Source organism: Anolis sagrei, chromosome 2 (genome assembly GCF_037176765.1).
Source record: "Anolis sagrei isolate rAnoSag1 chromosome 2, rAnoSag1.mat, whole genome shotgun sequence".
Taxonomy (NCBI): Eukaryota; Metazoa; Chordata; class Lepidosauria; order Squamata; family Dactyloidae; genus Anolis; species Anolis sagrei.
The window spans coordinates 77070435-77098354 of record NC_090022.1 but is presented as its reverse complement, the minus strand read 5'-3'; the positions used below and the strand labels follow the sequence as shown (position 1 = coordinate 77098354).

Sequence of the window (27920 nt, the reverse complement as noted above, 5' to 3'; positions counted from 1 at the left end):
TTAAAAGGAATGGTCTAGGACTCCCCCCCCCCCCCAACCCTTAAAATAATCAAGAAAAACTCCTGTATGAAAGGCTCATTGTACTCATCCCAACCATAGTGAACTCATTGAACAATCTGCTTTCAGAAATAGTGACAGTATGAATCAGCACTGTTGGGATTTTTCTGTCCTGGGTGAATCAGGAAGTGACATGTTTTCCAGCCTGCTTCCAACTAAGCCAACCTCACAACTTCCTGGAAATAACAGCGCTTGATAGAAGCTTTTTCAGAAAAGGGACCTAGCTCCCTACTTTGGTGTTGCAAAAGCAATGGCAAAACTCTTCTGGACAAATCTTACAAAGAAAACACTGTGTTAAGTTTGCAATAGGTCAGAAATGACTTTGAAGTTACACATCATTCTGGAATCAACTTTTCTCCTCACCATCCTATCATTACATGGAATTACTTGTTTATACCCCATCTTTTTCCATCAAGACAGTCAATTGCTGACTGTTGGGAGCTTGGGAATCAAAAGATCCATACAATCTCTAGAGCAGAAGTGGACAACTGTGGAGGACAAGAGGGCTGCACTCCCACGGCATGTCAAAAAAATGCTTTGTCCCCAAATCTTTGTAGGGGCATGGGGTATGTTTTGGGACTTTCCTAGGTCCCTAGAAGATGTTTAGCACATTTTTGTTTTGATCCCTGGTAGGATCCAGTGAGGCTCTAAATACTCCACATATTAGACATCATTTTGCAGCATTTCAAAGCAGAACTTTTTGGCAATTATGTTTTACTACTATAGGCACATGCAACCCTTTGCCCATCCCATATACTCTATGAAAAACAGAAATATTGCTCTTGATTCAAAATAATGGCATTTTCAGCCATAATGACAAATGAATATTTAATTCCATCTGCTCTGATAAATTCTTCATTAGAGAAGTCTTAAAATGGTATGCTATCTATAATGAAAAAACAGCTGTAACATACTCCTCAACAACACAGGACTGCAAAGCTCTTTTATTTACATGTATATAACTTATTAGAAGCTATTTAAATTAGCAAAAATCAGGCAACACCTTCAAAATGGTAAACTTGACCACAGCCAGCAAAGGATCTCTTCTTCGGAGACAACTGTGAGTGAGACAACAAAGCAATCCCTGGTATGCTTTAAGAATTCACTCAGCCTCTGGTGGGGATGGGCACACAAGGCAATCATGGCCTCTGGTCAACAAGGCAGCAAGTCTTGCAGTATTTACAAAAACAAAACAGGTTCTGCTGAATTCTCCCCCAATTCCAAGGAGAAGTGCCAGAATGTGATGCTCTAGATGTCCAAGATTGGATATTCTGAACCGCAGGCAAAATGCAGGGACTTTCCAGAAGAGCGCAGGGTGCTATTATTCCAGGAACTCAGTGATGGCAACAGCTGTAAAAGTAAGTGTTGGGGTTCTTCTGGTTCAAATCCAGTCCCTTTTCCTCTGAAAGCAGAATGTAAACACAGTTTAGGCAAGATCTGTACTAATCGTAGAAGCAGGATTTTCATTTTACAGAGAAGAAAAATTAGCCCTGAGGTCTCAAGGTCAAATTCCCATCCCTGGGACCTAGATCAACCTCATTTTTTTTAAATGGCGTAAGTAAAACCAAAGTGTCTAGAAGTCTCTTTTCTAAAAATGGAAAGGCATGGGGAGTGTCAGGGCACAATTCATTTGAACAGAAAAGTGCTGTTTCTGGAGTTTCCAGGGTCTATTTTTTTATACAAATCTTGACATGGAGCAGGAAGAGAGGTTACAAAAATGTCTGGACAGGCTACATGTGGCCCTGAAATTAAAAGGGCCTGTATATCGCAGAAGAGTCTTGTTCTTCCCTCATCAGTTGAACATAACAGGAAGTGCATATGCCCCCAACTCTCTGTGTTACTGACAAACCAATAAAGTAATGTTTGGGAACCATCTCATTAACCCTCTGCTTCCTGCATGTGTAATAAACATCCTCACATTATGACACTTATTCTCTGTAACAGAGGAACACAGATCAATGCATATAACTGTTTTCAGAAATTATAAAAACAAGAATTTTGTCCAAAAGCTCACCTGTCATCTCAAATGCAGTGAATTGCACATAATCCTCAGCCACCCTCTGGAAGAGTTCATCTACAAAATGACACAAGTTTTTGTCTCACCTACAGTTGTCTTCAGCATCAAACAAACGAGCAGAGCTGAACTCAGAAAACTGAAATGCCCAGAAAAATCCACCTCACATTTTCCTTAAGCAAACATCAGCAAATTAAGCCATTTGAGAAACATACATTTGAATTATCCCGTACTATCTGTCCACATGCAGTTATATTCTTGAACTCAATATGTAAGAAAATCTGCTCAGAATCATGTTGCAGCTCTAGTTGAACAGAAGGCAAGGCAGCAACTCAATATCATACTCGTACATCCACATCAGGAAATAAAGTGACTCAATTTACCACAGGCAGGAGCTGCTGAAACAAAGGACAGCTACAACCCATTTGCTTATATTTCAGCAGATGAGCAATTCCTAGATGTGATTTTCCAAGATTACAAGATCTGTTTTAGTAGTTATTAAAGTTACTTTGTTGTACAAGGATCCCATCATTCCTCCAATGAACTCAAGGCATATACATCCCCATTTTATCTTCATAGTGAGTCACTGGTAGTTCAGTTAGTTTGGGGAAGAGAGTGAATCAAAATTGCCAGTTTCTTTTTATGTCTGTTTGGTGACATGATAAGGAAGATACTCACCCACATTTTGACCAGTCTTACTAGAAGTTTCAAACAGCTCAGCTTTGATCTCTGAAAGCACAACATATTAGGAGAGTAGAGGTGTTTTATTCTGCAGTAAAACTTTCCCCAAGCATCAGTGATGCTGTTCCCACAGGACACCCAGATTTAGGCCATCAATACAGCTGTAAAGCTGAGGCATGTTTGAATCCTTTGGATCTTGCTGGCCTTAGCTAGTCTAGCCAATTAATAGAGATGCTGTCCAACAACATCCTGAGGATCACACATTCCCTAACTAGAAGTTTAGTAACTTTCTACAATGCAGTCCACCTTCCACATTTCTGGTCAGCTTCCTCCCAATTTCTTCGTCCAAGCCTTATGACAAAGAAGGACAACAGAGGCAGGGCTGCAATTTTCCAGAAACCCTGCTGGCTGCCAAACCTAACAACCTTGAAATGACACAAAGTCAACTTTTAATCTTTAAAAAGAAGATTTTGTTCCCAATTAAACAGTGAATTTAAGCTGTGATTCTTTTTTATGTCAAACTGGACCTGCAACATATTTAAAAGGTGAACATCAAGAACAAGGACAGTCTAGGGAACCTGGAGAGGTTAGAGGAGTCACAGAAGCAACTAGGCACTGTGATTTTATCCATTCCACCTATGGGTACTGTGTGGCCAATTTCCTTATTGAGGTTGCCACCACCAGCTTTTCTCTAAGGGCTTATAGCTGATTACTTTATATAGCCCAAACACAACCCACTCACTGCTGCATCCATGACAGCTGTCTTCCCTGCATCTCCATTTAGCCCCTTAGGTACTGCCAAAGCCCCACTCCCTAGAGAGATTTTGGCCTAGAGGAAAACATTTTCATGTTTTCAGGGACCATTCAATTTCTTTCTGAACTGCTAATAACTCACTCCCAAGAGGAGCTGCCATAGATCTCAGATTAGAGTGTCATGAAAACTGGTTCCTTTCTCCAAGCAATGAATAAAGAAGACAAACCATCTGCATAGTCCTGCACGTCATGAAAATCGATTTCCCTTTTTCTCCTGTCCTCATCCAACAAGTCACTCTTTGTGCCACATAAATAGATCCTGCAGTTCTAGAAAGGAAGAGAACAAGGCCAATACTTGCACACAAGTAGATATATTATCTCATCTCTGTCCCCAAATCTGCATATCCAAACAAATTAAGCTCCAGAGACAAGTCAATGATATGCTGAAGCAGTCTCTCGTAATGTCCCAAATGTAAATCCAAGACACACACAATTAACTGAGCTCAGGGAATGTTGAGACTGGTACCCACATAAGCTGCTTTGAAATTTCTACAGCATGGAACATAAATTTAAAATACTAGCAAGTAGTTAAACAATGATCAAGGGCCTGGAGAACAAGCCCTATGAGGAGCAGCTTAAAGAGCTGGGTATGTTTACCCTGCAGAAAAGAAGGCTGAGACGAGATATGATGAGGGCCACATATCAAGATGTGAGGGGAAGTCATAGGGAGGAAGGAGCTTGTTTTCTGCTGCCCTGGAGACAAGGACACAGAACAATGGCTTCAAACTACAGGAAAGGAGATTCCACCTGAACATGAGGAAGAACTTCCTAACTGTGAGAACTGTGCAGCAGTGGAACTTTCTGCCCCAGAGTATGGTAGAAGCTCTTTCTTTGGAGGCTTTTAAACAGGCTGGATGGCCATCTGTCAGGGGTGCTTTGAATGTGATTTTCCTGCTTCTTGGCAGGGAGTTGGACTGGATGCCCAAGAGATCTCTTCCGACTATGACTCTATGAATAGCCCAGGGCCATATTTCCCAGTGTCTCAAGAGCCTCACACAAGGATTGGAATCAATATGTTTCATATACAAGACAGGACTAAGCTTCTCAGCAAGGCCAACATTCCCTGCACTCTGCAAACACTCAAGCATGCCCTTTTCCCTGCCTCGAAATGGAAATCTACTTACCTCCTCAAAGTTCTGCAGCTCATTCACCCAGAATTTTGCTCTCTGGAAACTGCTGCTATCGGTAAGATCTGTGGAAGTGAGGAGGTGCCATGACTAAATCCCACCCCAGAATATATAATTTCATTCACCCATGTGTAGTCAAAGAAACATCAAGCAAACACAAAGGGTCATGCATTCCCATCCCTCAGTGGCTCACGATAGAGCCATCACCACAGCCTTTGAACAGAAGTTCTCAGTTGGAAACTGTGACCTGGGCAGACATATGTAAAGAAACTGTACATGTCTATAGATCAGTGGTTCTCAATCTGTGGTCCCGGGTGTTTTGGCCTACAACTCCCAAAAATCCCAGCCAGTTTACCAGCTGTTCAGATTTCTGGGAGTTGGAAGGCCAAAAACATCTGGGGACACACAGGTTGAGAACCACTGCTATAGATTAATCTATTACTATAAGAACGTAATAGTAGTGCAGAGAGATCAGGAGTCCCTCAAAGGACACATATTGATATTGCCTTGCTGGAGCAAGACATCCCATTTAAAGTAACACACCACCTAATTTGATAGGATTTTCAAAGCTTTACACACAGACTTCCTTCAGAATAATTCTGCCTAATACAGCTTTCTCCCAATCTGCAAAGCCAGGGCTTCTTAAACATTTTCCCACTGACAACCCCTTTCCACCTGAGAAATGTTTACATGAACCAGGTATACAAAATAAGTATAAAAACAAAACATTAATGATAATAAATGAGCATTTGTAAGGCTTGCTAAACAGGCTGATTTTTCTTTTTATGGCATACAGCTGAAGCATTGTCTGTAGAATCCCCTGTAAACACTGCATTCTGTTGCTAACAGATTTATGTAAATGGGTGGCGTTCAGAAACCTTTTACAGTTGCCAAATCTTTTGAGACCCCCAAATCTGAGGGGGCCCCAAATGGGGGCCCCATTTGGGTTCTGAATCCACAGTGTAAAAATGAGACTGCTAGATCAACCAACCCAACTGCAACAGTGTGGTCACTCAGGAGAAGAATATTCTCTAAGTACTGGAAATCCAGTGCTACATGTGTGCTTTGAAATGCAAGAGACCTCTTACCATAACATACAATGGCAGCTTTCGCCCCACGATAATATATCCGGCTCATGGCCTCATACCTTTCTGAGCCAGCTGTATCCTAAAACATAGGAAGAGGGAGGAAGTCATATTTGGGACTTATGAGCAAAGGACTGAAGAGTTCTACACATACTCTTCATCCAAGTAATATATTAAAATTATTTGATTTTTTACTACATTTATATCCTGCTCTTCTCACCCCTAAAGGGGGAGGCAGAGCGGCCTTACAAAACGGCAGCAATATGATACCATACACATATGTTCATACAATAAAAATAAACATATACATTAAAAACAAAAATCAATATCAATATGAAAACAATTATTAAAATCACATCATTCAGAATCAAATCCAAGGCCATTCCATTAGTCATTTCACAATTCTATATACTCTGCTTTGAATGAGATTTTCCTGTTTCTTGGCAGGGGGTTGGACTGGATAGCCCACAAGGTATTTTCCAATTCGATGATTCTACTCATATTGCACTAAAGGCTTGGTCCCATAACCAAGTTTTTACTTTCTTCCTGAAGGTCAGGAAGGAGGGGGCTGCTATGATTTTGCTGGGGAATAAGCTTAAGGAAATAAAATTACAGCAATTAAAGCACAACAAAAGGGCACAACTTGACATGACTAACATCCACAGCAGGTCCACTGAAATCAACAGGATTTAAGTGACTCACTTTTGTTTCAATTTGTGTAGTTTGGGAAGAACTAATGTTGGATTTAGCCCAAATACTCTTAGAATTATAATAATATAATAAAACTTTATTTGTACCCCGCTACCATCTCCCAAGGGACTCGGTGCAGCTTACATGAGGCCGAGCCCGCAACACAACAATAAACAATAACAGCAATAACGGCATTGTGTATAAGGTTTGGGGGACAAAAGTTCAGATTTGCAAGACCTAGCCTCCTATCCTACAAAAAACCATTTCAATACAGCAGTATCTGCAACAAACATTCTCCAGTGCTGTAAAGCTTATATAGCTTCCACTTCAATTCTGACTTACCCAGATTCCTAAAGTTACCGTCCGGCCTCCCACTGACATTACTTTGGCCACAAAGGCAGCACCTATAGTCTAAAACAAGAAGAGTAGTTATTAACTCTGTTACACCATCCCATCAGTCCCTTGTAAGCAACCATTGATGCATCAAGTACCTATTGCTCCCAAAGGAAATGAGGATTTACAAAACAAGGAAGCTTTTGTAAGGAGAAAGGGTTATGTCCTTTTCCCCCTTTTCAGGTTACTGATGTTTCACAAATGACTAACAGAGGCATGTCTTTGAAAGGCAAGCTAACAAATATTTTTGTGCATTAGTAACTTCCCTGAATTTTCTTGCAAAATTTCTTTAAACTGACACAGACATATAAAGGTGCCCCCCCCCCGCCCCCTGGATCCAAGATGTCTCTTTGACAGTAAGTACTTTTGCACTCTCCCAAGATTTCCCTGAAGTTAAAACTATCTGTTCAAATGTGTCTATATGTTACAAAAAGAAAAATCTTAAGTGTAAAAACTCAAAAGGTATTATGGGAACAGTAGAAGCCGAGGGAGGACGATGGAGTGCTCAGCCCAAGAAGCTCTGCCATCATGAAGGAAGTACTCACATTCTGGTAGGGCCCCACGAGGAAGCGGTTGTGGACATATCTCTCCACCAGGCTGGTCTTGCCAACGTACTCTTTGCCCAGCATCACAACCTTGGCATCCACCCGCTGGCCACTCATCCTCCTGCCAGGGGCTGCCCTCCGATGGGGTCCCAGAGGGCCACTGCCTCAGCAAGAAGTCAGTCATGCAGCACAGCCCCCAAAGCTCATCTGCAAGAAGATGAGAAAAGGAAGCCGTAATGGAAAGATGATAGAAGCTTAGAATCTGAGGGGTGGAAGAGACCTCAAGGGCCATCCAGCACTGCACTTTCATCCCATCCCCTTGTTCCTTAGCTACAATTTGCACTATCCCATTCTTTTGCCTTGTTTACAGTTTGGCCATGTCTTATGGCAGTAGGTTATTTATTGGGTGATGTTCTGAGTAATTGTTGTTTTTATATGCTATTGGTTTTACTTTTTTGTATTGTACTGTTTATTTTATGCATTGTTTTTCGGCACTTTGTGTCATAGGTAAACTGCTCTGAGTCCCTTTGGGGAGATGAAGGCAGGGTACAAAAATAAAGTTAGCATTATTATTATTAGCATTAGTCCCTTCTGCCATGCAGGAAGACACAATTAATGCACCCTAACAGATTGCCATCCAGCCACTGCATCCCCTCCAGAGGTTTCTGCTGCCTTGGAGACTAGGACACAGAACAATGGCTTCAAACTACAGGAAAGGAGATTCCACCTAACATGAGGAAGAACTTCCTAACTGTGAGAGCTGTTCAGCAGTGGAACTCTCTGCCCCAGAGTGTGGTGGAGGCTCCTTCTTTGGAGCTTTTGAAACAGAGGCAATATGGCCATCTGTCAGGGGTGCTTTGAATGTGATTTTCCTGCTTCTTGGCAGAATGGGGTTGGATTACAAGGTTTCTTCCAACTCTATGATTCTAAGGCAGGCATCCTCAAACTGCGGCCCTCCAGCTGTTTGAGCCTCCAACTCCCAGAGGCCCGAACAAGCTTGTTCAATTGTCAGGAATTCTGGGAATTGATGGCCCAAACAGCTAGCGGGCCGCAGTTTGGGGATGCCTGTTCTAAGAAGTCTCCCCTGTGCAGTCTGCCCCCATTTTAGTTGCCATGGCTCAATACTATGGAATTATAGGAGTTGTAGTTTGGTGAGGCACCAGCCCTCTTCGGCAGAGGAGGCGTAAGACCTTGTAAAACTACAATCCGCGGGAGATTAGATGTCATTCAGCCCTAGCGATTCAAGTGGTATCTAACACAACACAACATAGATGCCCCCCAAGTGGTAGAGGAAGGCCTGACCCCTCTCCTCTGCTCCCAAGCCAGTCTCCCTTCTGAGAGGAGCGCAAGGCCTATGAGCCAAAGCCCTGGCACCGAAAGGAGGGCTCAGCCCCTGCATCGCGAGCAGGACGGGAAGCTCCATGGAAGAAATCATAGGGAAAGAGGAGGAGGAGGAATAGCGGCAGGACTCCCCTTTGCCCTCCCAGCGACACAAAGGGGGCAGTGGGGAGGGGCAGCTCAGGAGTGGGGGGGGGCACCTTTTGAGCAGAGAGGATGGCGTAAGAGGCGCCCCATGTTAGATGGGAGCCATACCCCTCGCGCGGAAGGAAGGAGGGCTGCTCTCGGCCACCGTATCCCCAGGGTCCCCGGGGAGCCACTCACCCCGGCCTCATGGCGCTGGAGCCGGGCGGAGCGCGCGGGAAGGAAGGAAGGAAGGAAGAAGGGGAAAGACAAGAGAGAGAGAGAAGAAGGCACGGCAGCAGGGACCCCCGCGAGCCACCTCCCGGGCGCCAGTGGCCAAGGGGGGCGGGGCCTAGCGGCAGGACCGGAAGCGCGTCCCACGGGGCGGGGCCCAGCGCGCGAGGACAGGAAGTTTCCAGGCGGCCCGTCGGAAGTCGTTGCCGCTCCCGTGTCCCCGCATGGCGGCCGCTGGGCGCCTCCTCCTCCTCCTCCTCCTCCTGCTTCTGCCTCTGCTTCCGCCGCGGACTGTGGGGCTTCCCGGCTGGGCCGGGCTGAGGGCGCCCGGGGCCTGAGGCGGACCAGGACGCGGCCTCCCTCCCTCTCTCCTGCCTGCCTGCCTGCCTTCCTGCCTTCCCCGCCTGTCCTGCCGCAGGAACGATGGGGAAGTACTTCCTGACCCTGAGCGTCCTCAAGGGGCCCTGGGACCAAGTCTTCGCCGCCTTCTGGCAGCGCTACCCGAACCCCTACAGGTAGGAAGCGGAGCGGGAGCGCCCGCACTGCGGAATTGACGCGCTTTGACACCACTTTACCCCCGACAGGGAATCACGGGAGCTGTGGTTTAGTAAAGATTTTTTTAATTAAATGAACTACAACTAAAGAAGCAACAGCGAGAGAGTTAATTACTTGCATCTATTTTTCCTTACACAGAAAAAGAGTTACAAATGACCAATGACGACAAGAAGGAAGTCACATTTTCTTCTTATTTTTTCTCACTATATATACATTTTTTTAACTGACTCTATCCCGTTGTTGGTTTTTTCGCTCTCTCTCTTTTTTTAGGGGGGGGGGGGAAGCTCTTCTCCTTTCCTTTCTTACTACTTTCCTATTTACAACAACATTGTTCTCCCACTTTCGATGTACAAAACCTTACTTTTCAAACCCTATAAAACCTATTAATAAAAATATTTCCAAAAAAATAAAATAAAGTTTTTCACCTTCTCAGCCAGAGTGCTGGTGCCCTACCAAACTACCACTCCCAGGAGGAGCCCCCAGCGGCACAGTGGGTTAAACCCCTGTGCTGGCAGAAGTGAAGACCGACAGGTAGCAGGTTCGAATCTGGGGAGAGCGCAGATGAGCTCCCTCTGTCAGTTCCAGCTCTCCATGCAGGGACATGAGAGAAGCCTCCCACAAGGATGATAAACATCAAAAAAACATCAGGGCATCCCCTGGGCAACATCCTTGCAGACGGCCAATGCTCTCACACCAGAAGTGACTTGCAGTTTGTCAAGTCACTCCTGACACGACAAAAAAAACAACACTCCCAGTATCCCATACCATTTAGGCATTGTAGTTAAAGTGGTGTCAAACTGCCTTATTTCTCCTCTGAAGACATGCCTTCAAAGAGAAGGGATGAGGAAGGAGTCCCATCAACGACTGGGAAAGCTCGCTCTGGGTGCCTAAGCGCTGCAACACAGAGTGTGCCCATACTGTACTTTGACACCACTTTGAATTGCTTTAGTTCCTGGAATTGGTTGTTTGGGAAGGAACCGGGACTCTTGGGCGGAGGAGGAGACAGACCTTGCAGAACTACAAGTTCCAGGATTCCCTAGGGTTTCACTATGATGTCTTTGAATGTGGTTTTCCTGCTTTTTGGCAGGGAGTTGGATTGGGTGTCCCGCAAGGTCTCTTCCAACTTTATGATTCTAGTAGGCCTCCCCTGCCACACCTTGCTGTGGCCCAGTCTGTGTCTTTGTGTTTTGTGTGTGTATATTTGTGTCTATGTGTACATATGTGGTTTTGCACATCCGTTGTATTTTTTATTTTTTGGCTTTTTAAGTCTCTTTCACTGTGTTTTGCAGTGTTTTTATGAGTGATGGCCACTTGTTGGCCTGATAGGTGTATTGTGTCCAAATTTGGTGTCAATTCATTCAGTGATTTTTGAGTTCTGTTAATCCCACAAACATTACATTTATATTTATATAGATCAGGGGTCCTCAAACTAAGGCCCGGGGGCCGGATGTGGCCCTCCAAGGACATTTACCTGGCCCTCCACAGGGTCAACCTAAGTCTGAAACGACTTGAAAGCACACAACAACAACCCTATCTCATCAGCCAAAAGCAGGTCCACACTTCCCATTGAAATACTAATAACTTTATAGTTGTTAAAATTGTTCTTCATTTTAATTATTGTATTGTTTAAAGTGTTTTTGCACTACAAATAAGCTATGTGCAGTGTGCATAGGAATTCATTCATGGTTTTTTTTTTTCAAATTATAATCCAGCCCTCCAACAGTTTGAAAGACTGTGACCTGGCCCTCTGTTTAAAAAGTTTGAGGACCCCTGATATAGATGATGCTGAAAGCAGTGTAAGTGCCATTCTTCCTTCATTGTGAATATTCACCCCATATCTTGCTCATGGTCACTCCTGTAATGAGGGACGCAGAGAAGAAACTAAGGGCGCATCCACACTGAGTGTAGATTGAATGCAATATGATGCCATCAACTGCTATGAAATCATGGGAGTTGTAGTTTGGTGAATGCCAGAACACTGGCAAAGAAGGCTGGAGAGACAAAAACGACAACTGCCATGATTCCATCGCATTGAGCCATGGCAGTGTTGTCAAACTGCATTAATTCTACAACATTAGAATAGCTCCCAAAGTAAGCCCACGTTTGGAATGGACCTGATTGGAAGAATAAAAGCTCCCTTTTCAATATCCTGTGATCACTTTATTTTTTCTGCATCCTTTGTTTTGGGTATTGTCAGCTTTTAAGTTTCTAAATAATCAAAACCAGGGATGGGCTGGAGAGTTCAGAACTGGATGCTGATGACGCAGTGGCAAGTGTCCAGCAGGGAAGCCTGATCCCTTTAATCCCCTTGGCTGCAGCCAGCAGGTGGACCTTTCACCCAGAGAGAGAGAAAGGGAGGGAGGGAGTGATAGACAGTGATGTCATTGCAGCTGGATCCCTCCAAGGATCCCAAGAAGCGCAGGATGGGTTTGTGTGCATGGACCCAATAAAACCAGATCATTTTATAATCTAACTTGGGACCCTTCCACACAGTCCTATATTCCAGATTATCAAGGCAGACAATCCTACAATATCTGCTTTGAACTGGGTAATCTGAATCCACACTCAGATAATGTGGGATTTCCTGCCTTGATATTCTGGGATATAGAGCTGTGTGGAAGGGCCCTCAGTGTTTCCCAAGCTGTTGTTTTTAGCTCCCAGAATCCCTGATCATTGGTCAGAGCAGCTGAGGCTTCTGGCAGTTGAAGTCTCCCAAACTTCACCTGGAAGACTATTAGGTGTTTCAAAATGATGGAGCCCATTTCAAAGCAGTGTTTCGCAATGGTAACATGTTACAGTTACACATGAGGTTACAAATATTAAGTTTTACTGGCCATTTTGAGTCAGAAACAAATCTAGAAAGTAGGTAACTCTTCAAATGGAGAATATCTCATTAGGCCTCATGTTGGGGATCATCATCTTGCAAATGACTGAGATGAGGGGCTGTTTGTGTGGTGGGAGAACCATCAGTTCTTTGAAACTGGAGACTAAGATGCGGAACAATGGCTTCAAACTATAAGAAAGGGGATTCCATCTGAACATTAGGAAGAACTTCCTGACTGTGAGAACCGTTCAGCAGTGGAACTCTCTGCCCCAGAATGTGGTGGAGGCTCCTTCTTTGAAAGCTATTAAACAGAGGCTGGATGGCCATCTGTCAGGGGTGCTTTGAATGCAATTTTCCTGCTTCTTGGCAGGGGGTTGGACTGGATGGCCCATGAGGTCTCTTCCAACTCTAGGATTCTATAAACTCTGTGCCTCACCCTTCCCTACAGGTTAGACTGATAGACTGAGTTTCCTTCATGGCTTGTTTGTGGTTGCAGAGATAACAACGATTTCAAATCAGATCCATCTTTTTGAAACTCCCTGTAGCATTTGGGCCAGTGTGGAGGATAAACAGAATTTACAGGAGCCCTTGTTTGTAGAAATTAGGTTCAAAATGTAGAGATTTCAAACAGTTAAGAAAAACAAACTTTGGAAATGCATTTTATTAAGTAAGGACTTTTGAAGAATTTATTCTGACACGATGTTGGAGCAAAAAAACAAACAAACAAACCAGAGACTGGGTAAAAGATGGAATGGAATGGAATTGTTTTTTGTTTGTTTGTTTTTAGATAAGTTGATGCTCCCCCAAAATGAGATGGGTTGGAGATTCTTTAGATCTGAAACCGGGCTCCAGAAACCCTTATTTCATATGTGTGTGCACATATACACACATAATACACACTCACATATGGGCTTATGGATCTGTCAGTTAACACAAATGACCAATTTCTGATGGAATTGTTAATGTAAAGTAGAAACACCAAAGGTAAGGACAACCCACTATGAGGCAAATCAAGAATTCTACGTCAGGATGGGAAGTGTGTATTTCCAGATGATGATGATCAGTAGCTCCCAGGATATTTAGGCAGCCATTGATGAGGACTGCTGGTTGTTGTCATTCAATATCTGGAGGACATACAATTCCCATCCCAATTTAGGGCACTGGACTTAGCCAGTGACACCTCCTTAATGAACTCCTCTCACTATGTGTACACAACAGGTACTGGAACATTGTCCTGTTCACTCACATAAACTAATCTGTATGTGCCCTACAACTTACAGTATTCTGTTTCAAAACAGCAAGTGTTGTACACTATGTAAACTGTCAAGTAAATGGTTGTGGAATTTTAGGACCATAGGTTATGTGTCAAAGGTGGGCAGCTGCCATAGCAACACTCACGGATTCCCCTGGCATCTGCTTTGTTGTCCTTTATTGTTGTTTATGCCATCAAAGGATCCATAACAATGCTGTCATAGAGTTCCGTTCAGCAGTGGAACTCTCTGCCCCGGAGTGTGGTGGAGGCTCCTTCTTTGGAGGCTTTTAAGCAGAGGCTGGATGGCCATCTGTCAGGGGTGATTTGAATGCAATATTCCTGCTTCTTGGCAGGGGGTTGGACTGGATGGCCCATGAGGTCTCTTCCAACTCTTTGATTCTATGATTCTATGATTCTCTTAGCAAGAATTGTTCGGAAGGTGCTTGTCATTGCCTTCACTTGGGATTAAGGGTGTATCTATACAATAGAGTTAATGCAGGTTTTTAGCCATCTCTGCAAAAGAATACCAGTGCCTCACCAGACTGCAACTCCCATGATTCCATTGCATTCCGCCATGGAAGTTAAAGTGACGTCAAACAGCATTAATTCTACAGTATAGATGCACCCTTGCATATTTGTATATTTTAAGTTGCATTGCAGTGCTTTTAGTTTTGAACCACTTTCTCTCTGTGTGGAGAGAAAAAATGGGATATAAATAAACATTGTTGTTGTTGTTGTTGTTATTGACAGTGTGACTTGTCCAAGGTCATGCTGCAGGGTCGGATGGTGAATCAAACTCTAGTCTCAGGTCATAGTCCAACACTCAAACCACTACAGCACGCTGGCTCATCCTTGTTGCCCTTTTAGCATCGCATAAAGTCATTTTTTTAAACTCGGGTTTTTTAAATAGCTCTAATAGATATCTTTCAAATCTATTTTAGGCTATATTTGTATTTTGTGGTTTTAAATCTTTTTTATATTTTCATTTTAATTGTTTGGTAAATTGCCTAAGGAATGATTAAAGGGCAGTAAACAATAAACAGTTTGTCCCAAAGGGGAAGACATGTGGGTCGATTGTCCACATATGAATCATACCCCTGAAGCAGTACCCGTGGCCAGCTGAAGAGGTTGACTCAGTCATGATAAAAACATATTTGCAAATTTGGTATTTCAAAATGGATTGAAATAATTCTCCATGAGGCAATCTAGGATGAATACCAGAGAATCATGCCTCTCTCTCCTTTCCAATAATAATAATCTCTGGCATACCATTACAGCCCCCGGTGACACAGCGAGTTAAACCGCTGAGCTGCTGAACTTGCTGACTGAAAGGTCGGCGGTTCAAATCCAGGGAGCAGAATGAGCTCCTGCTGTTAGCCCCAGCTTCTGCCAACCTAGCAGTTCGAAAACATGGTGCTCCATGTAGTCATGCCGGCTACATGACCTTGGATGTGTCTATGGACAACACTGGTTTTTCGGTTTAGAAGTGGAGATGAGCACCACCCGCTAGAGTCGGACACAACTAGTCTTAATACCAAGAGGAAACCTTTACCTTCACTTTACTACAGTTACCTGCCTCTCCTTGTGGCTTGAGGCAGGGTACAACGTGATTAAAACAGACAGATAAAATACAACACTATTAAAATGCATATACAAAAATGCACACAACAAAGACCATCACCAAACTCCCAGTGTCTCTCTGCTCACATGTCCAGTGCAGACTGGGATAGCAAAAATCAATGTTGTTGTTCTCTGATGATCTAGGTCAGAATTTGGCTTGCTCTGGTTGTGTCTAAAAGTTTAAAATGAACACTTTTAAGTGGATCTTCCCATCTTTCTCCCAGCAAACATGTCCTGACAGAAGACATCATACACAGAGAGGTGACCGAAGACCAGAAGCTGCTTTCCAGGCGGCTCCTCACCAAAACCAACCGGATGCCTCGCTGGGCAGAGTGCTTTTTTCCGTCTAATGTTGCCCATTCTGTCTACATTCTAGAAGATTCCATTGTGGACCCCCAGAATCGAACTATGACCACTTTCACCTGGAACATTAATCATGCCCGTCTTATGGTGAGCAGCAGCAATAGGGAGCTTTATGTGGGACAGAGAAAATTGCTGGGAGCAGTGTTCACTGTTGGAGAACTGCCAGTCACTTTGCTGTGTCCTCTCCTTTGTAGGTAGTGGAGGAACGATGTGTTTACAAAGAGAACCCAGAAAACAGTAACTGGACAGAAGTCACACGGGAAGCTTGGGTGACCTCCAGTCTGTTTGGGGTCTCCCGTGCGGTCCAGGTGAGTGGGCCACCAGTTGGCAGGCATGAAATAGTTTGCATTAGAAGCATGAGACTACCTGTCTCACATGAAATAGATTGTGCTTTGGCTATAAAGTTTAAGGAATTGAGTGATTCTCCAGTATTCAAGCCATGCAAACCAACGAGAGGAAAAGGTTGCATGTTAACCTCTTTCTTTATTATTTATCTCAAACTTGCTTTGCTTTTGTTTAGGAGTTTGGTTTGGCTCGGTTCAAAAGCAATGTGACCAAGAGCACCAAAGGGTTTGAGTATGTACTGGCCAAGATGCAAGGTGAGTAGATCTGTAATGACAGTTTAGACGGGGTGTGTGGGCAATGGCAATAACACATTGCTATAAAATAATAGGATGAAGCACTTAAGACTTCCAGCATAATTAACAGATTTGACATATAAGATAGTCTGGATGCAACTTTCTTTAATTTTTTTAAGTAAATGAATGCACATTGCAATTTTGTGAATATGATTAAGAAAAATGTCAAACAGTTGGATATGTTTAATGACCTTTGGCCTTACAGATGGAGAACTACTATCATCTGTTACTATTGGCCCGCCTAGCTGATGTGAAAGAAAATATAAGAGTATCTGAGGGTTTGCATTTTGGTTCTAATGCAAAGCATAGAGCACCAAGTCATTTCCCTTAGTCCGTTTTCATTACAGCTAAGCAAATTATATTGAAGGCTAGTGAACCTTCTTAACAAGAACTTGCTGGACCATTCTGGCTTGAGGTTAAACATAGCAAAGCCTTTTCAGTCTAATGGTTGAATTTAATTTCTGATAAATATTTGGGGGTGTCTGGTGACACTTGAAGTAAATGGGTAATATTTTGGGAAATGACCAAATGTTGGTGCCATGAGGTCCTGGCCATATAAAGACAGGCAAAAGGCTAGTTTGGTAGCCAAGGGGCCCCCAGTTCAACCACTGCTCTCCATTACATCAAAGGGAGGTGGCTCCATTCTGGTTCTGCAGGAAATTAATAGGTTGGTAACGTAAGGAAACACGACAGAGTAGTTCTACTGTTCCAGCTCAAGTAAGGGTGGAGAGAAAATGCAGCCTACAACATCCCATTTGATTATGACTCTTGAAGATATGAGACACTGAGATAGATGTTTGGCAATAAAAGGAGAGAGCTGTTAATAGCCTTGACAAATATGTGGGAGACATGTAAAACAGCCTCCTGTTTCAGAGTCCTTAGATGACTCACTTTGTTTCTCATGAGAACTAGGCCTAGAAACTTGGCTGCATGATAAGGGGAGGCACCAATTAACAGGTTTGGCTATGTGGAATGAAATCCAGAGGTCGTCCTCTGTGGTGACAGCCACAGAGAGGAGCAGATTAGCATTCAGCGCAGTTTTATAGGAGCCTTTTTTTTTTTGCATCAGTGAAGTCCATGTTTTTCTGAACTTTTTGGCTTACTGATTTTTCTACAGGCGAAGCACCATCTAAAACACTGGTGGAAACTGCCAAGGAGGCAACTGAGAAAGCCAAGGAGACTGCCTTGGCTGCTACTGAGAAAGCAAAGGACTTGGCCAGCAAGGCAGCTACCAAAAAGAAGCAGCAATATGTGTGACAAAAGAACCCCACCCACACATCTTCCTGCTCAGGAGATAGAATACTGCTTGCACAGTGCAGTATAGTAATACTGGAAGGCTCACCCGTAACTAAAGCTTCCCTTCCGAGGCAGAGCCAACTAGAGTGTCTCTAGATTTTATGTTTTTTTTTTTTTACTGAAACTGTATAAATTGGACAATCATCTTCTTTCTAAAAAGGTGTAATTATCATTCAAAGTATAAAACAGTTTAGCCCATTCCTAGGGCCCGTTCCTGCAGTAGGTGCTGCTCTTTGAACTGTGACTAAAAGAATATAAATCCTCCTGTTTACATTTACCTCCAACACAATATGGAGGCTTCTGTCTGTATATTAAAATTCTCTTTTAATTCTTAAGCAAAACACAGATACAATGCAAATAATTCAAAATATTTACTACAAATGCTGCTGGGTTTACAGAGGGTATGGTCAAAAAAGGAAAACACTCAAGTTTCAGGGAAGTAAGGCTGTCTGTACAAAGCAAGCTTGTCATGATACATACACACACACTTTCCAGCATAAATACTGGCGGTTACTGACTCCCGTCAGCTGCAATATAACCCCCTTCAAGGAGAGGAATAGAAGTGCTACATGTTTTGCCAGATTTTTACAAAATCTTTAATGCTTGCAGCTAAACACATTTTCTCTTTAAAAGCAATTTATATCCCAGGCTTTATTGGGATTCGTCTTTAGCTTCCATTGCAAAAGCCCATCTGCTCCATCTCAAGGAACCAAGATGTGCAATAAGCTTTTGGCAGGATGGGATAAGACTAAATACACTCATTGTCTACACTGTCATCACATAAAGTTCAAGTACTTGAGACCTTAGTCTTCTTTTACAACAGTTACCAAAATTGAAAGTGAGTCTGACCATTGGTTTCTCGTAGTGACCCTGTCTGCTTCCAAGACAAAGGTAGTGGTGCATGATGTGTGGTATAGTCCTTTGCACCATGGGTGAGGTTTCTCCTTTCGTTGTGGAAGACACAGTTTTCTGATGACCCAGGTTTCATTCATGTTGCTGGGAGACAGGAAATCTGAGGAAGAGCTTGCCTTCCTAACTTGGTTTATTTCTATCATAACCAGACGTTGTTGGTGTTGGAATAGCTGTGCTCCTGCCCAGTGCTGATGGCAGCCACAACATCCTCTTCGGTGCTAATGAAAGTCAGACCTTCCACATCCACCTCAGCATCTTCTGTAGGAAAAAAACACTTTAGTATAGTTCTCTAAAGTAAAGGTAAAGGTTTCCCATGACATTAAGTCTAGTTATGTCCAACTTTGGAGGTAGTACTCATCTCTATTTCTAAGCCAAAAAGGCGGCGTTGTCCGTAGACGCCTGCAAGATCATGTGGCTGGCATGAATGCATGGAGCGCCATTACCTTCCCGCTAAAGCAGTACCTATTGATCTACTCACATTTGCCAACTGCTATGTTGGCAGAAGCTGGGCCTAACAGCGGGAGCTCATTCCACTCCCTGGATATGAACTGACAACCTTTTGGTCAGCAAGTTCGGCAGCTCAGCGGTTTAACCCACTGCACCAACAGGGGGCCTCCATAATTCCCTAGTCAGATGGAATATAGTCTCTTCTGCAAAGGTTCTGTCCAAGGACCAAGAATGTTATCCTAAATTCATTAAAGGTATGGATGTGCCAAGAACAGCCCTCCAGATGAAGTTGGACTGCATGTCCCATAATCCCTTACAATTAGTGATACTGGTTAAGGCTATAACTGTAGCCCAACATTATCTAACGGGTCACATTTGCCCACCTGTTTTAGGAGACATTAACTGCCCAGCCCTCCATGTAATTGTACAATTGTGAATGTTATACAATTGAATCTATCCACAACGTGGAGCACTACATGGGACAGCTGGGCTTTTTTTGGGCAGCACCCACCTGAATCAGAGTGTTCTGAAGAAAATCGAGAAGAGTCCAGGCTGTCTGCACGTGGCCGCTCCACACTAGAATGGGCCAGTAACTCTTCCAGCCGCTGGTGCAAGTTTCGCTGCTCAGAGCGCAACCTCTCCTTTTGTCGCCGAGCTTTCTCTTCCTGGTCTTCCAGTTTCTGGAAGTTGAAGAATGAGAACCATCTTCAATAAGTATAGGAAATGCTTTGGCTCCCTACAGACCTGTTAGCATTTGTGTGCACATTTTTGGAGTCTGGATTGTAACCTTGATGCTCTGCTTGGAAACCCACCCAGAAGCACCAAGCCAGCCAACATTGCAACCACAGTGCTGGATTCTAAGAGCATCTGGTTTGATTCAGTGCTGCAGGACTACCAGGTTCTTAAAATTAAGCCCAGAATGTGTTCATTCACATGTCTTATTACAGGCCAAGTATCCTATATCTGATATGCTTGGATTTTGGAACATTTGCATCTAGATAATGAGATATGTGGAAGATGGGACAAAACACAAAATTCATATTTCATATACATCTTACACACATTGTCTGACAGTAATTTTATAAAACATATTTTAATAATTGTGTGTATGAAACAAAGTTTGTATATATGGAATCAGCAAAAAGCAAAGGTGTTGGAATCTTGGTCACCAATGTAGACCATTTTGGATTCTGGAATTCTGGATTAAGGATGCTCAACCTGTATTGTGGAATCCTGGCAATGAAAGCAAACATAGCAACCACAATTGAGTCACTGCAATCCTGCAGCCTTTGAAAATGATGTGTGTCACTTACCTTAATGTGCAATCTGGCTCGGTGCAAAAGATTAAGGGTTGTGTAACGGGAATGCTCTGTGTTCATGGGAATTTGCTGCTTCAGCTGTTCTAAACAATGTCGCAGCTGGGCTCTCCTGAACAAGGTGAGGGGACACACACACACAAAAAGATCTTGAAGCTGTGTCTTGTGTAAGGCTATGAAACAACCAGTCCCTTTTTAAAGGAGCACACATTTCCTGAATTCTCCTAGATGAGCCACAGTCATCCCTGTAAGCCAGATCCCAACAGGTCACTAAATTAATGGTGTTTTTGTGCAATGGTGCTAACACTGGAGTCAGCAACTCTGGAAGTCTAAGGGGCCACAGGACCCCACTAGAACACCTTGAGAAGGTTGCACCATGTCCCCACATAGAAGAAGTCCCACATATCCCCCATCACCATCTTGTGATTATGGAGGACACGTCACGGTTTTAGGCCCAAAAGAGGCCTGTCGTCAAAAAAGGAAGTAACTGGAAATTGTTGGTGGCTTTCAAAAAGGCCTAAAATGGCCCAAGGGCCACCCAAAAGTTGCAATATCTCTCATGCCCCAAAAGGCATTGGGGAGGGGAAATTCATATCTTTGATATCTTGGGGGGGGGGGGGGGATTATCACTGTGACTGCCTGTGTCTATCCACTCAACCTTAAGAAATCCTTATATCTGGATGGATAACTTCCAGAAACGTAAATAGAGAAAAGTAGAATTAAATAAGTAGAATGGTTGATTCTTGATTCACCAACAAAACATATGTGGCTTTTTCCATCTGCAAAATTTTCATCAGAACTCTTATTTACCCTATTCGAGATCTGATTTGAATGGCCCCTTGTAAGATCATGAAACTTAAAGTAGGGCCAAACCAATAAAGATATCACAAGATCAGTAAATGGGTCTCTTTAGTGAGTAGGGTCAGGAGACTTTGATCATTACAGTTGTGGTGAGGAGTAAAATACCTAGAGCAATGTTTTAGTTCACATACATGGTTGGAAAGGAAAGGGTCAATCATAGATCTCCCAACAGCATAATGCTTCCTTTTCAAGGCTGTCTGTGCAAAAGTATCTGTATCGGTCACTTCCTTGATTATAGTGAGAAAGCAATTTCAAATGTCCCTGAGTCAGAACTGAGAGAGATCACTGAAATCAATGGAGAATCAACATGATAATGTAGCTGAAACTGGGCACAAGTGTATCACCCCTTCCCTAAAAACAATATGAAGAAGTATCCCCATATCACACACAGGTCAATGGAAGGGCACAAAATGTTGATGGAGATCTCGACACTGACAGCATTATTTTGCCCTGGAATATTGTGCTTCATACACCAAAGCAGGTCTTGTTAATCATAGGCAGTTGAAATACAAAAACAAGAAACAGAGAAGATGATTGTAGAGAAACTTGGCCTAGGATCAAGAAATTAAGCAAGAAAAAACTGATTGAATGATGCAAAGCCAACAATTCATCATAAAGACATTATTCAAGCAACCCAAGAGATGACATCATTTTGTGGTCAATGCAGAAATCAAATACACTACATAACTGGAAGCAGAAGATGGAGAAGCTCTGTTCTTCCTGTAAAAACAAGTCTAGGAGCAGATTACAGTACAGACCATGAAAAGGTAATATAAAAAAATAGAGTAAAGCTAAAGAAAAATACTAAAACAATCATCATGCCAAAACATAACCTGAAGAACATTCCCATAGAATTTGAATGTGAGAAATAGATTTGCACTATTAAGTACAATTGATTTGGATCCAGAATGAGCTTTGGACTGATGTGAGGGACGTGATCAGAGAGGAATGCAAAGAAGACAGCACTGCAGCTGAAAAGAAAGCAAAATTTCAATGGATAACAGATGAAACTCTCCAAGCAAGTAAGGATAAATGAGAAGTAAAAGATGAGGGAAATAAAATTAGAACCCTGAAAGCATCAAATTGGGTCCAGGGACAAAGAGAACTACAATAATCAATTGACAGTAGAGGAGAAGGAGAAGAGGTGACTTCCACAAGATCCAAGAAATCAAAGGGAATGTTAAACCAAGGATTTGTGACCAGGATCAATACACAAACAAGTAAAAAAAAAGGCAAAAAAAAACAAGAAGGAGAAGGAGGAGAAGACAATGAAAGGATGACAGCTTTGTTTAAGAAAGAACCCTATAAAGATGTACCTCCAATTTTAGAAAGTGATCAGAAGGCTGTACTATGAACACTCGGGAGAAATACATCACCAGGAATAGATGCCATACCAAGAGAACTGCTTCAGTCTACAGAGACAGAATCTACTGTGATTCTAAATAAAACCTGTCAACAGATATAGAAAACAGAAGAATGGCCCACAAGTTAGAAATGCTCAATATACATTCCAATCCCAAGAAGGAAGCAGCCATTGCAGTAACGACAGCTCAATTGCAGAAATTTCACGTGCAAGCAAAGTGATGCTCAAAATCTGCAACAAAGCCTTCTGTGATTCTATGGAGGGTCACACAATCCTCATCCCTGGTCAACAGCATGCTTGTTCATACAAGGATTCTGCCCACATCTCCTAAGTATGGCAAGAGGCATAAAATGTACTGATACAGAGCTCTTATCCATTCAGCAGCAATTGCAATTTACAGAACATAACCTCATGCTTTAGCGAAAGTACATCCAGTGCTACTGTTTTCCACCACCACCACCACCAACACCCACTTTAGCTAAACATTCTGCAGCAAGACAAATGAAACTCTCTGTATAAGTTTACCTGTGCTTCTCCAGCTCATTGTGTGAAGATCTGAAAACAAACACAAAAGAACATAAGACAGATGAACCACATGCAGATTTCCAGAAAACGATTGTCACATCCATTCACACTGTTCAGTGAAGCATAGGTAAACTAAGATCGTATCCAAAATCCTTTCTTGCACTTATGTGAGCATGGATACAAATTGTTCTGGGTAGCGCATGCCATCTATGGAGAAGCTCAGTAATTAAAACTAAACTATTACAATGCCTCTTTTCTACATGCAATAAATATCAGGTGTCTACTGTAGTAGGCTATGTACCCAAGATAATGCTGAACTAAATGGCCACCTGAGGGAACTAGTCAGATTTCACTGAGAAAATATCCTTTTGAGACTGCAGGCAGACCTATGACACTCCAGATACTGCAGTTCAGTTCCCATTGGCTCCAGCTAGTGGAGATGGGAGCTAGAGCAGGCCTGGGCAAACTTTGGCCCTCCAGGTGTTTTGGATTTCCACAATTCCTAACAGTCTGTGAGTTGAAGTTCAAAACACCTGGAGGGCCAAAGTTTGCCCAGGCCTGAGTTAGAGTCTAGTAGCATCTCAAAGCACACAGGCTCCCACTCTTGCTTCAAGAAGTCCCCATGGGCACATGAGTCTGTTTTCATGCAGAAAATCCTATATATTCCTGGCACTGACAGTGAGGATTAGAACAGACTCTGAAATCCAGGTGGGTACTGGGACGAGATCCTCAAGACTGCTTTCGGAGCCCTCATTTGTTTCACAGATGAGAACCACCACTCCTCTAAATGTTCCTCCAGCAACAGCAAGAATATCCCCGTGGGCAGTAAAATCAGACAATTCCAACTGAATTGTTCCCTACGAGGGTCTTCCTCCAGGGGCAAACCAAGAACGGGCAACTTGAAAGTCCCTGAACAGAATCAGAAGTGGAGTGGGCAGATCAAAGACAACCTGGCAAAATGGCACTACCTAGAAGAAGCCTCCAACTTGTGCGACTGGAGCAGAACAAACAACTCTGCACCTGTATGCTTGTCCATAATGTCCTGCCTCATGTACAGAGGAAGAATGGTTTAAAGGGCCGGGCTTTAGCACAAGTTAACTACCAGCTGCAGTAAATCTTGCCAACTGAAAGGTCGACAGTTTGAACCCAGGTCAGGGTGAGTTCTGGTCTTTAGCTAGCTTCTGCCTACCTAGCAGTTTGAAAACAGCAATATGAGTAGATAAATATGTACCATGTTAAAGTGGGGAGATATTTAAGGCAACCACAAGGAAATGCAACAAAATCTGCAACAAAAATAAATAAATAAATGCCAGAAAAATGCCGGTGAAATTATCTAGGAGGAAGTTTACAAACAAAACTCTTTGGCAGGGAAAGTGGAGTGACAGCACCCCCCCCCCCCCATGGCTGGAACTGAGCACAGCCTCCAAGACACCGAAGATGGGAAAGCCTCTATCTATACACCTCTATCTACGTACGGTTGTCTGTCCTGTCACTGTATAATTGGCACTGAATGTTTGCCGTATATGTATTCTGTGATTTGCTCTGAGTCCCCTACAGCGTGAGAAGGGCAAAAAAATAAATACTGCAAATAAATAAATAAATAAAGTCTACAGATAATGCAGTTGTTGCTGCCCATTTTTGGTCAAAAAATATTTAATCGCTTGTGTTCCCTCTATTTTTATCAGTTTTATATTTATTTATGCAATGTTTTTACCACGAAATAAAGTAAAAAACTAGATTTACTTATCCATGGGTCAATGTGAGTATTGTACTTTGATTCTTATTAAAAAGGGAATTATAGAAGAGTCTTGCTTATCCGACCTTTGCTTATCTAACATTCTATCTTGGGAGAATCCAAAAACACACTGACCCTCCTCCTCTCTTTGCCATGGTGTCGCTTTTGGCCTGGGCAGAGAAATAGCAATAGTGGCTTAAGTGACTGGTTCCCGGAGATCACATTGGTGCTTTTCCTTCTCTGTGGAATGACCTTCCACTTACCCACAGGTCATATCAAGCATTTGCACAGCTTGCTAAACAGGCTGGTTTTCCCTTTTCATGGAGTACAGCTGAAGCAGGTTCTGCAGGGTCCATTGTTGCTAACAGATTGGGAGGCATTCGGAAAGCTTTTACTGTGGCCAAATGTTTCAGGATTCCAAGACTGAGCCAAGGAGGGCTCACATGGGGTCGAGACCCACCATTTAAGACAGGTCTGGGCAAACTTGGGCCCTCCGGGTGTTTTGGACTGCAACTCCCACCATTCCTAACAGTCTCAGGAGGCCGTCCTTTCCCCCCTCAGCCGCTTAAGAATGTCAGAATGTTGAGGCTGGCCAGTCAGAAACCACATGCAAATTAGTAGGTCAAGATAGCTCGTGTATGGGCAAACTTGGGCCCTCCGGGTGTTTTGGACTCCAACTCCTACCATTCCTAACAGACTCAGGCCCCTTCCTTTTCCCCCTCAGCCGCTTAAGCTGAGCCGCTTAACCTCCTATTAGGCCCCGGAAATGAACAGCCATAGACTATACCTATTACTGTTGTTGCCTGCTATAGCATTGCTCCTAATTTCCTGGGCCCTCTAGAAATTGCACTATTTATTTATTTATTTATTTATTTAAAACATTTATATTCTGCCATTCTCAGCCCGAAGGGGACTCAGGGCGGCGCACAGCATATGCACGGCAAACATTCAATGCTGGGACACAAAAAACATTTATCAAAATATTAAAATACACCATTTAATACCATCCTAGCCATCCGCATCAAATCCAATTGGCCCTGTCATCTTTCATTGCCATGTCCCAAAAGCTTGGTCCCACAGCCAAGTTTTTACCATCCTTCTAAAGGACAGGAGGGAGGGGGGTGACCTGATCTCACCAGGAAGGGAGTTCCATAGCTGGGGAGCAATCACCAAGAAGGCCCTGTCTCTCATCCCCACCAATTGTGCCTGTGACAATGGCGGGACGGAAAGCAGGGTCTCCCTGGAGGATCTTAATCTCTGTGATGGTTCATAAGGGGAGGTGCATTTGGGCCGGGCTTGGCCCGGCCTTTTTAGACTGCCTTGAACAGGCAGGATTATTTTAAATATATATGTGCTATTGTGGTTTCTTAATGCTTATATTGTTTTGTTAATTTTATGTTTATGTTGTTTACTCTGTATATATTGATGATGTTACTTGGGAACTGCTTTGAGTCCCCTCGGGGAGATAGAGCGGTATAAAATTCAAGTTTTGTTGTTGTTGTTGTGGTTGAGTCCTCCAGCAGCACTTCCCAGTCTCTGGTCCTCCCAGGAGCCCTTTCCTGCCTGGGCCAAGTGGGTTGGTTGCCACTCCTGGGAGCTGACGTCCTGGAGGACTCAAGTTTGGGAGCCAAGGGAAGCCTCCCTCTGAGCAAGGCCACCTACCCTCTCTCCCTGAAGGCAGGCCCCATTGTTGTGCGAGTGTCTCTCACCTGAGGCTTTTGACGGCCTTCCGAGGCTTCGGCCTCCTCCGCGACTGGCGCGCGTCCTGCCCACTGCGAGGCGAAAGGGAAGCATAGCCATGCTCGGCTTCTACGGGAGGAAGCACCATAACTGTCGGCCAAACGAGATCGCCACCGCCACCGCCGCCTCCCCTTTAACACCCCCCCATCCCCCCCAAATCCCCGCTGATCCGTCCAGGGGACCCTCGCGAAGGCTTTCCCCCGCTACCTCTTTCCCTGCGCTCCAGGTACTCGGCCGCCTGCAGCAGCACCTGAATGTTGCTAGCGACGAGCTCCATGACAACCAGCATGGGAGGCTCGATCCGAACCGGGACTTTGTTACGCCGACGCTGCAACCGACCCACGGGCGCCTTCGGCAGCCAACCCGGGCTCGGCCCCGCCCCCTTCGAACGCTCCTAGGTTCTGTCCCCGCCCCTTTCGAACGCTCCCGGGCTCCATCGTCGCCGCAACTTCTGCGTTCCTTCCGGATTCCGCCCAGGCGAGAAGAGGGGCCCTTTCCCTTTTGCCTCCGGGGTGTCTTCCCAGCCCGCCGCCCCCTCCCCCTCTTCCTCCCCCGGCGCCTCTTGAGCGCGCTCCGCTGCCTTGTTTTGAATTTCAACCTGCGCTGGGCGGGGCCAGGGAACCCGGCGCTCTTATTGGCTGGAAAACGTGAGCCGACCTTTCTACGTCAGAGGACTTTCAAAACAAAATTCGGGCGGGAAAAAAGAGCAATTTGAATTGGGGGCTGTCCTTGGGATCGAGGGGGCTTATTGGGGCGGGGACAAGGGCATTGCGTTCAGCTCTTCTCAATCCTTGCGAACTACGAGGTTTGAATGAAAAGTAATGCCTCCACCTTTGTAACTCCTCTACAGATGAAAGTACTGGTATGTGGCAGGTAGTGGCTTGTTCAGTAGACTCTTCTCTACAGTTCCAATTTGGCAGGAAGCCTTAGCATTGAACGGTTGTGTTGTTAAAGTGCGAAGTATGGAATCCTGGGCAGACGGTCAGTCAGTGCAACTTAAGCAACATGCAGTCATTGAATTCTTGACAGCAGAAGGTGTCACCCCAAAGGAGATTCACCAGAGAATGCAAGCTGTTTATGGTGATTCTGTTGATGTGAGTACTGTGCATCGTTGGGCAAGTAAATTTAGAGATGTTGAGGTGGGAACATCTGACACGTGACAGAGTTGGAGGTCCTTTGACAGCAACCACAGAGTTTCACAAGCAAAAGTTTTACAGATTGATTCAGGATGATTGTCGTATCACTCCGAGAGAAATTTCAAGCAAGTTAAAGAGCACATTCTAAGGATTATTTCTGCGTTTGATTTATTAAAATATTCTCATCCAAACCCAAGTAACGAAGGTGGAGGCATTACTTTTCATTCAACCCTCGTA

The 27920-nt window shown here is 43.9% G+C and overlaps 3 protein-coding genes across 4 annotated transcripts; 1 reads left to right on the top strand and 2 right to left on the bottom strand.

Moving 5' to 3' along the window:
• Positions 1-986: 986 nt before the first annotated feature.
• On the bottom strand, positions 987-9216 carry RAB24 (RAB24, member RAS oncogene family). Its single transcript, XM_060765638.2, has 9 exons — positions 9068-9216; positions 7406-7612; positions 6810-6878; positions 5781-5859; positions 4690-4757; positions 3733-3832; positions 2750-2800; positions 2072-2131; positions 987-1459 (listed from the first exon to the last, which is right to left on the bottom strand). Exons 2-9 carry the CDS (start codon positions 7520-7522, stop codon positions 1392-1394), a joined length of 612 nt encoding a protein of 203 aa, XP_060621621.1. The 5' UTR covers positions 7523-7612; positions 9068-9216; the 3' UTR covers positions 987-1391.
• An 83-nt stretch (positions 9217-9299) lies between these two features.
• Positions 9300-17989, top strand: PRELID1 (PRELI domain containing 1). The gene is made up of 5 exons (XM_060765634.2): positions 9300-9615; positions 15576-15801; positions 15909-16022; positions 16235-16313; positions 17470-17989. Exons 1-5 carry the CDS (start codon positions 9524-9526, stop codon positions 17607-17609), a joined length of 651 nt encoding a protein of 216 aa, XP_060621617.1. The 5' UTR covers positions 9300-9523; the 3' UTR covers positions 17610-17989.
• Positions 17990-18006: 17 nt separating this feature from the next.
• MXD3 (MAX dimerization protein 3) lies at positions 18007-27084 on the bottom strand. Of its 2 annotated transcripts, none has more exons than XM_060765636.2 (6): positions 26755-27084; positions 26517-26616; positions 23073-23102; positions 20321-20435; positions 19519-19687; positions 18007-18815 (listed from the first exon to the last, which is right to left on the bottom strand). In XM_060765636.2, the coding sequence occupies exons 1-6, from the start codon at positions 26834-26836 to the stop codon at positions 18700-18702; spliced, it is 612 nt and encodes a 203-aa protein (XP_060621619.1). In that variant the 5' UTR covers positions 26837-27084; the 3' UTR covers positions 18007-18699. The 2 variants fall into 2 exon arrangements, with proteins under 2 accessions (XP_060621619.1, XP_060621618.1); XM_060765635.2 differs by having other exon boundaries at positions 18007-18818; positions 26755-27082.
• Positions 27085-27920: the final 836 nt, after the last annotated feature.

Bases quoted from the DNA above. Each gene is read 5' to 3' on its own strand.
- RAB24 (XM_060765638.2), bottom strand. From the start codon at position 7,522: ATGAGTGGCCAGCGGGTGGATGCCAAGGTTGTGATGCTGGGCAAAGAG. The intron at 2,801-3,732 runs GTTTGTCTTCTT...TTGTGCTTTCAG, and splicing joins CGTGCAGGACTATGCAGATG to AGATCAAAGCTGAGCTGTTT. The intron at 1,460-2,071 runs GTGAGCTTTTGG...TTCTGCTTTCAG, and splicing joins CACTGCATTTGAGATGACAG to AGGAAAAGGGACTGGATTTG.
- MXD3 (XM_060765635.2), bottom strand. From the start codon at position 26,836: ATGCTGGTTGTCATGGAGCTCGTCGCTAGCAACATTCAGGTGCTGCTG. The intron at 20,436-23,072 runs GTAAACTTATAC...CACCTTGTTCAG, and splicing joins AATGAGCTGGAGAAGCACAG to GAGAGCCCAGCTGCGACATT. The intron at 18,819-19,518 runs GTGGGTGCTGCC...TTTTTCCTACAG, and splicing joins TTCAGAACACTCTGATTCAG to AAGATGCTGAGGTGGATGTG.
- PRELID1 (XM_060765634.2), top strand. From the start codon at position 9,524: ATGGGGAAGTACTTCCTGACCCTGAGCGTCCTCAAGGGGCCCTGGGAC. The intron at 9,616-15,575 runs GTAGGAAGCGGA...TCTTTCTCCCAG, and splicing joins CGCTACCCGAACCCCTACAG to CAAACATGTCCTGACAGAAG. The intron at 16,023-16,234 runs GTGAGTGGGCCA...GCTTTTGTTTAG, and splicing joins GGGTCTCCCGTGCGGTCCAG to GAGTTTGGTTTGGCTCGGTT.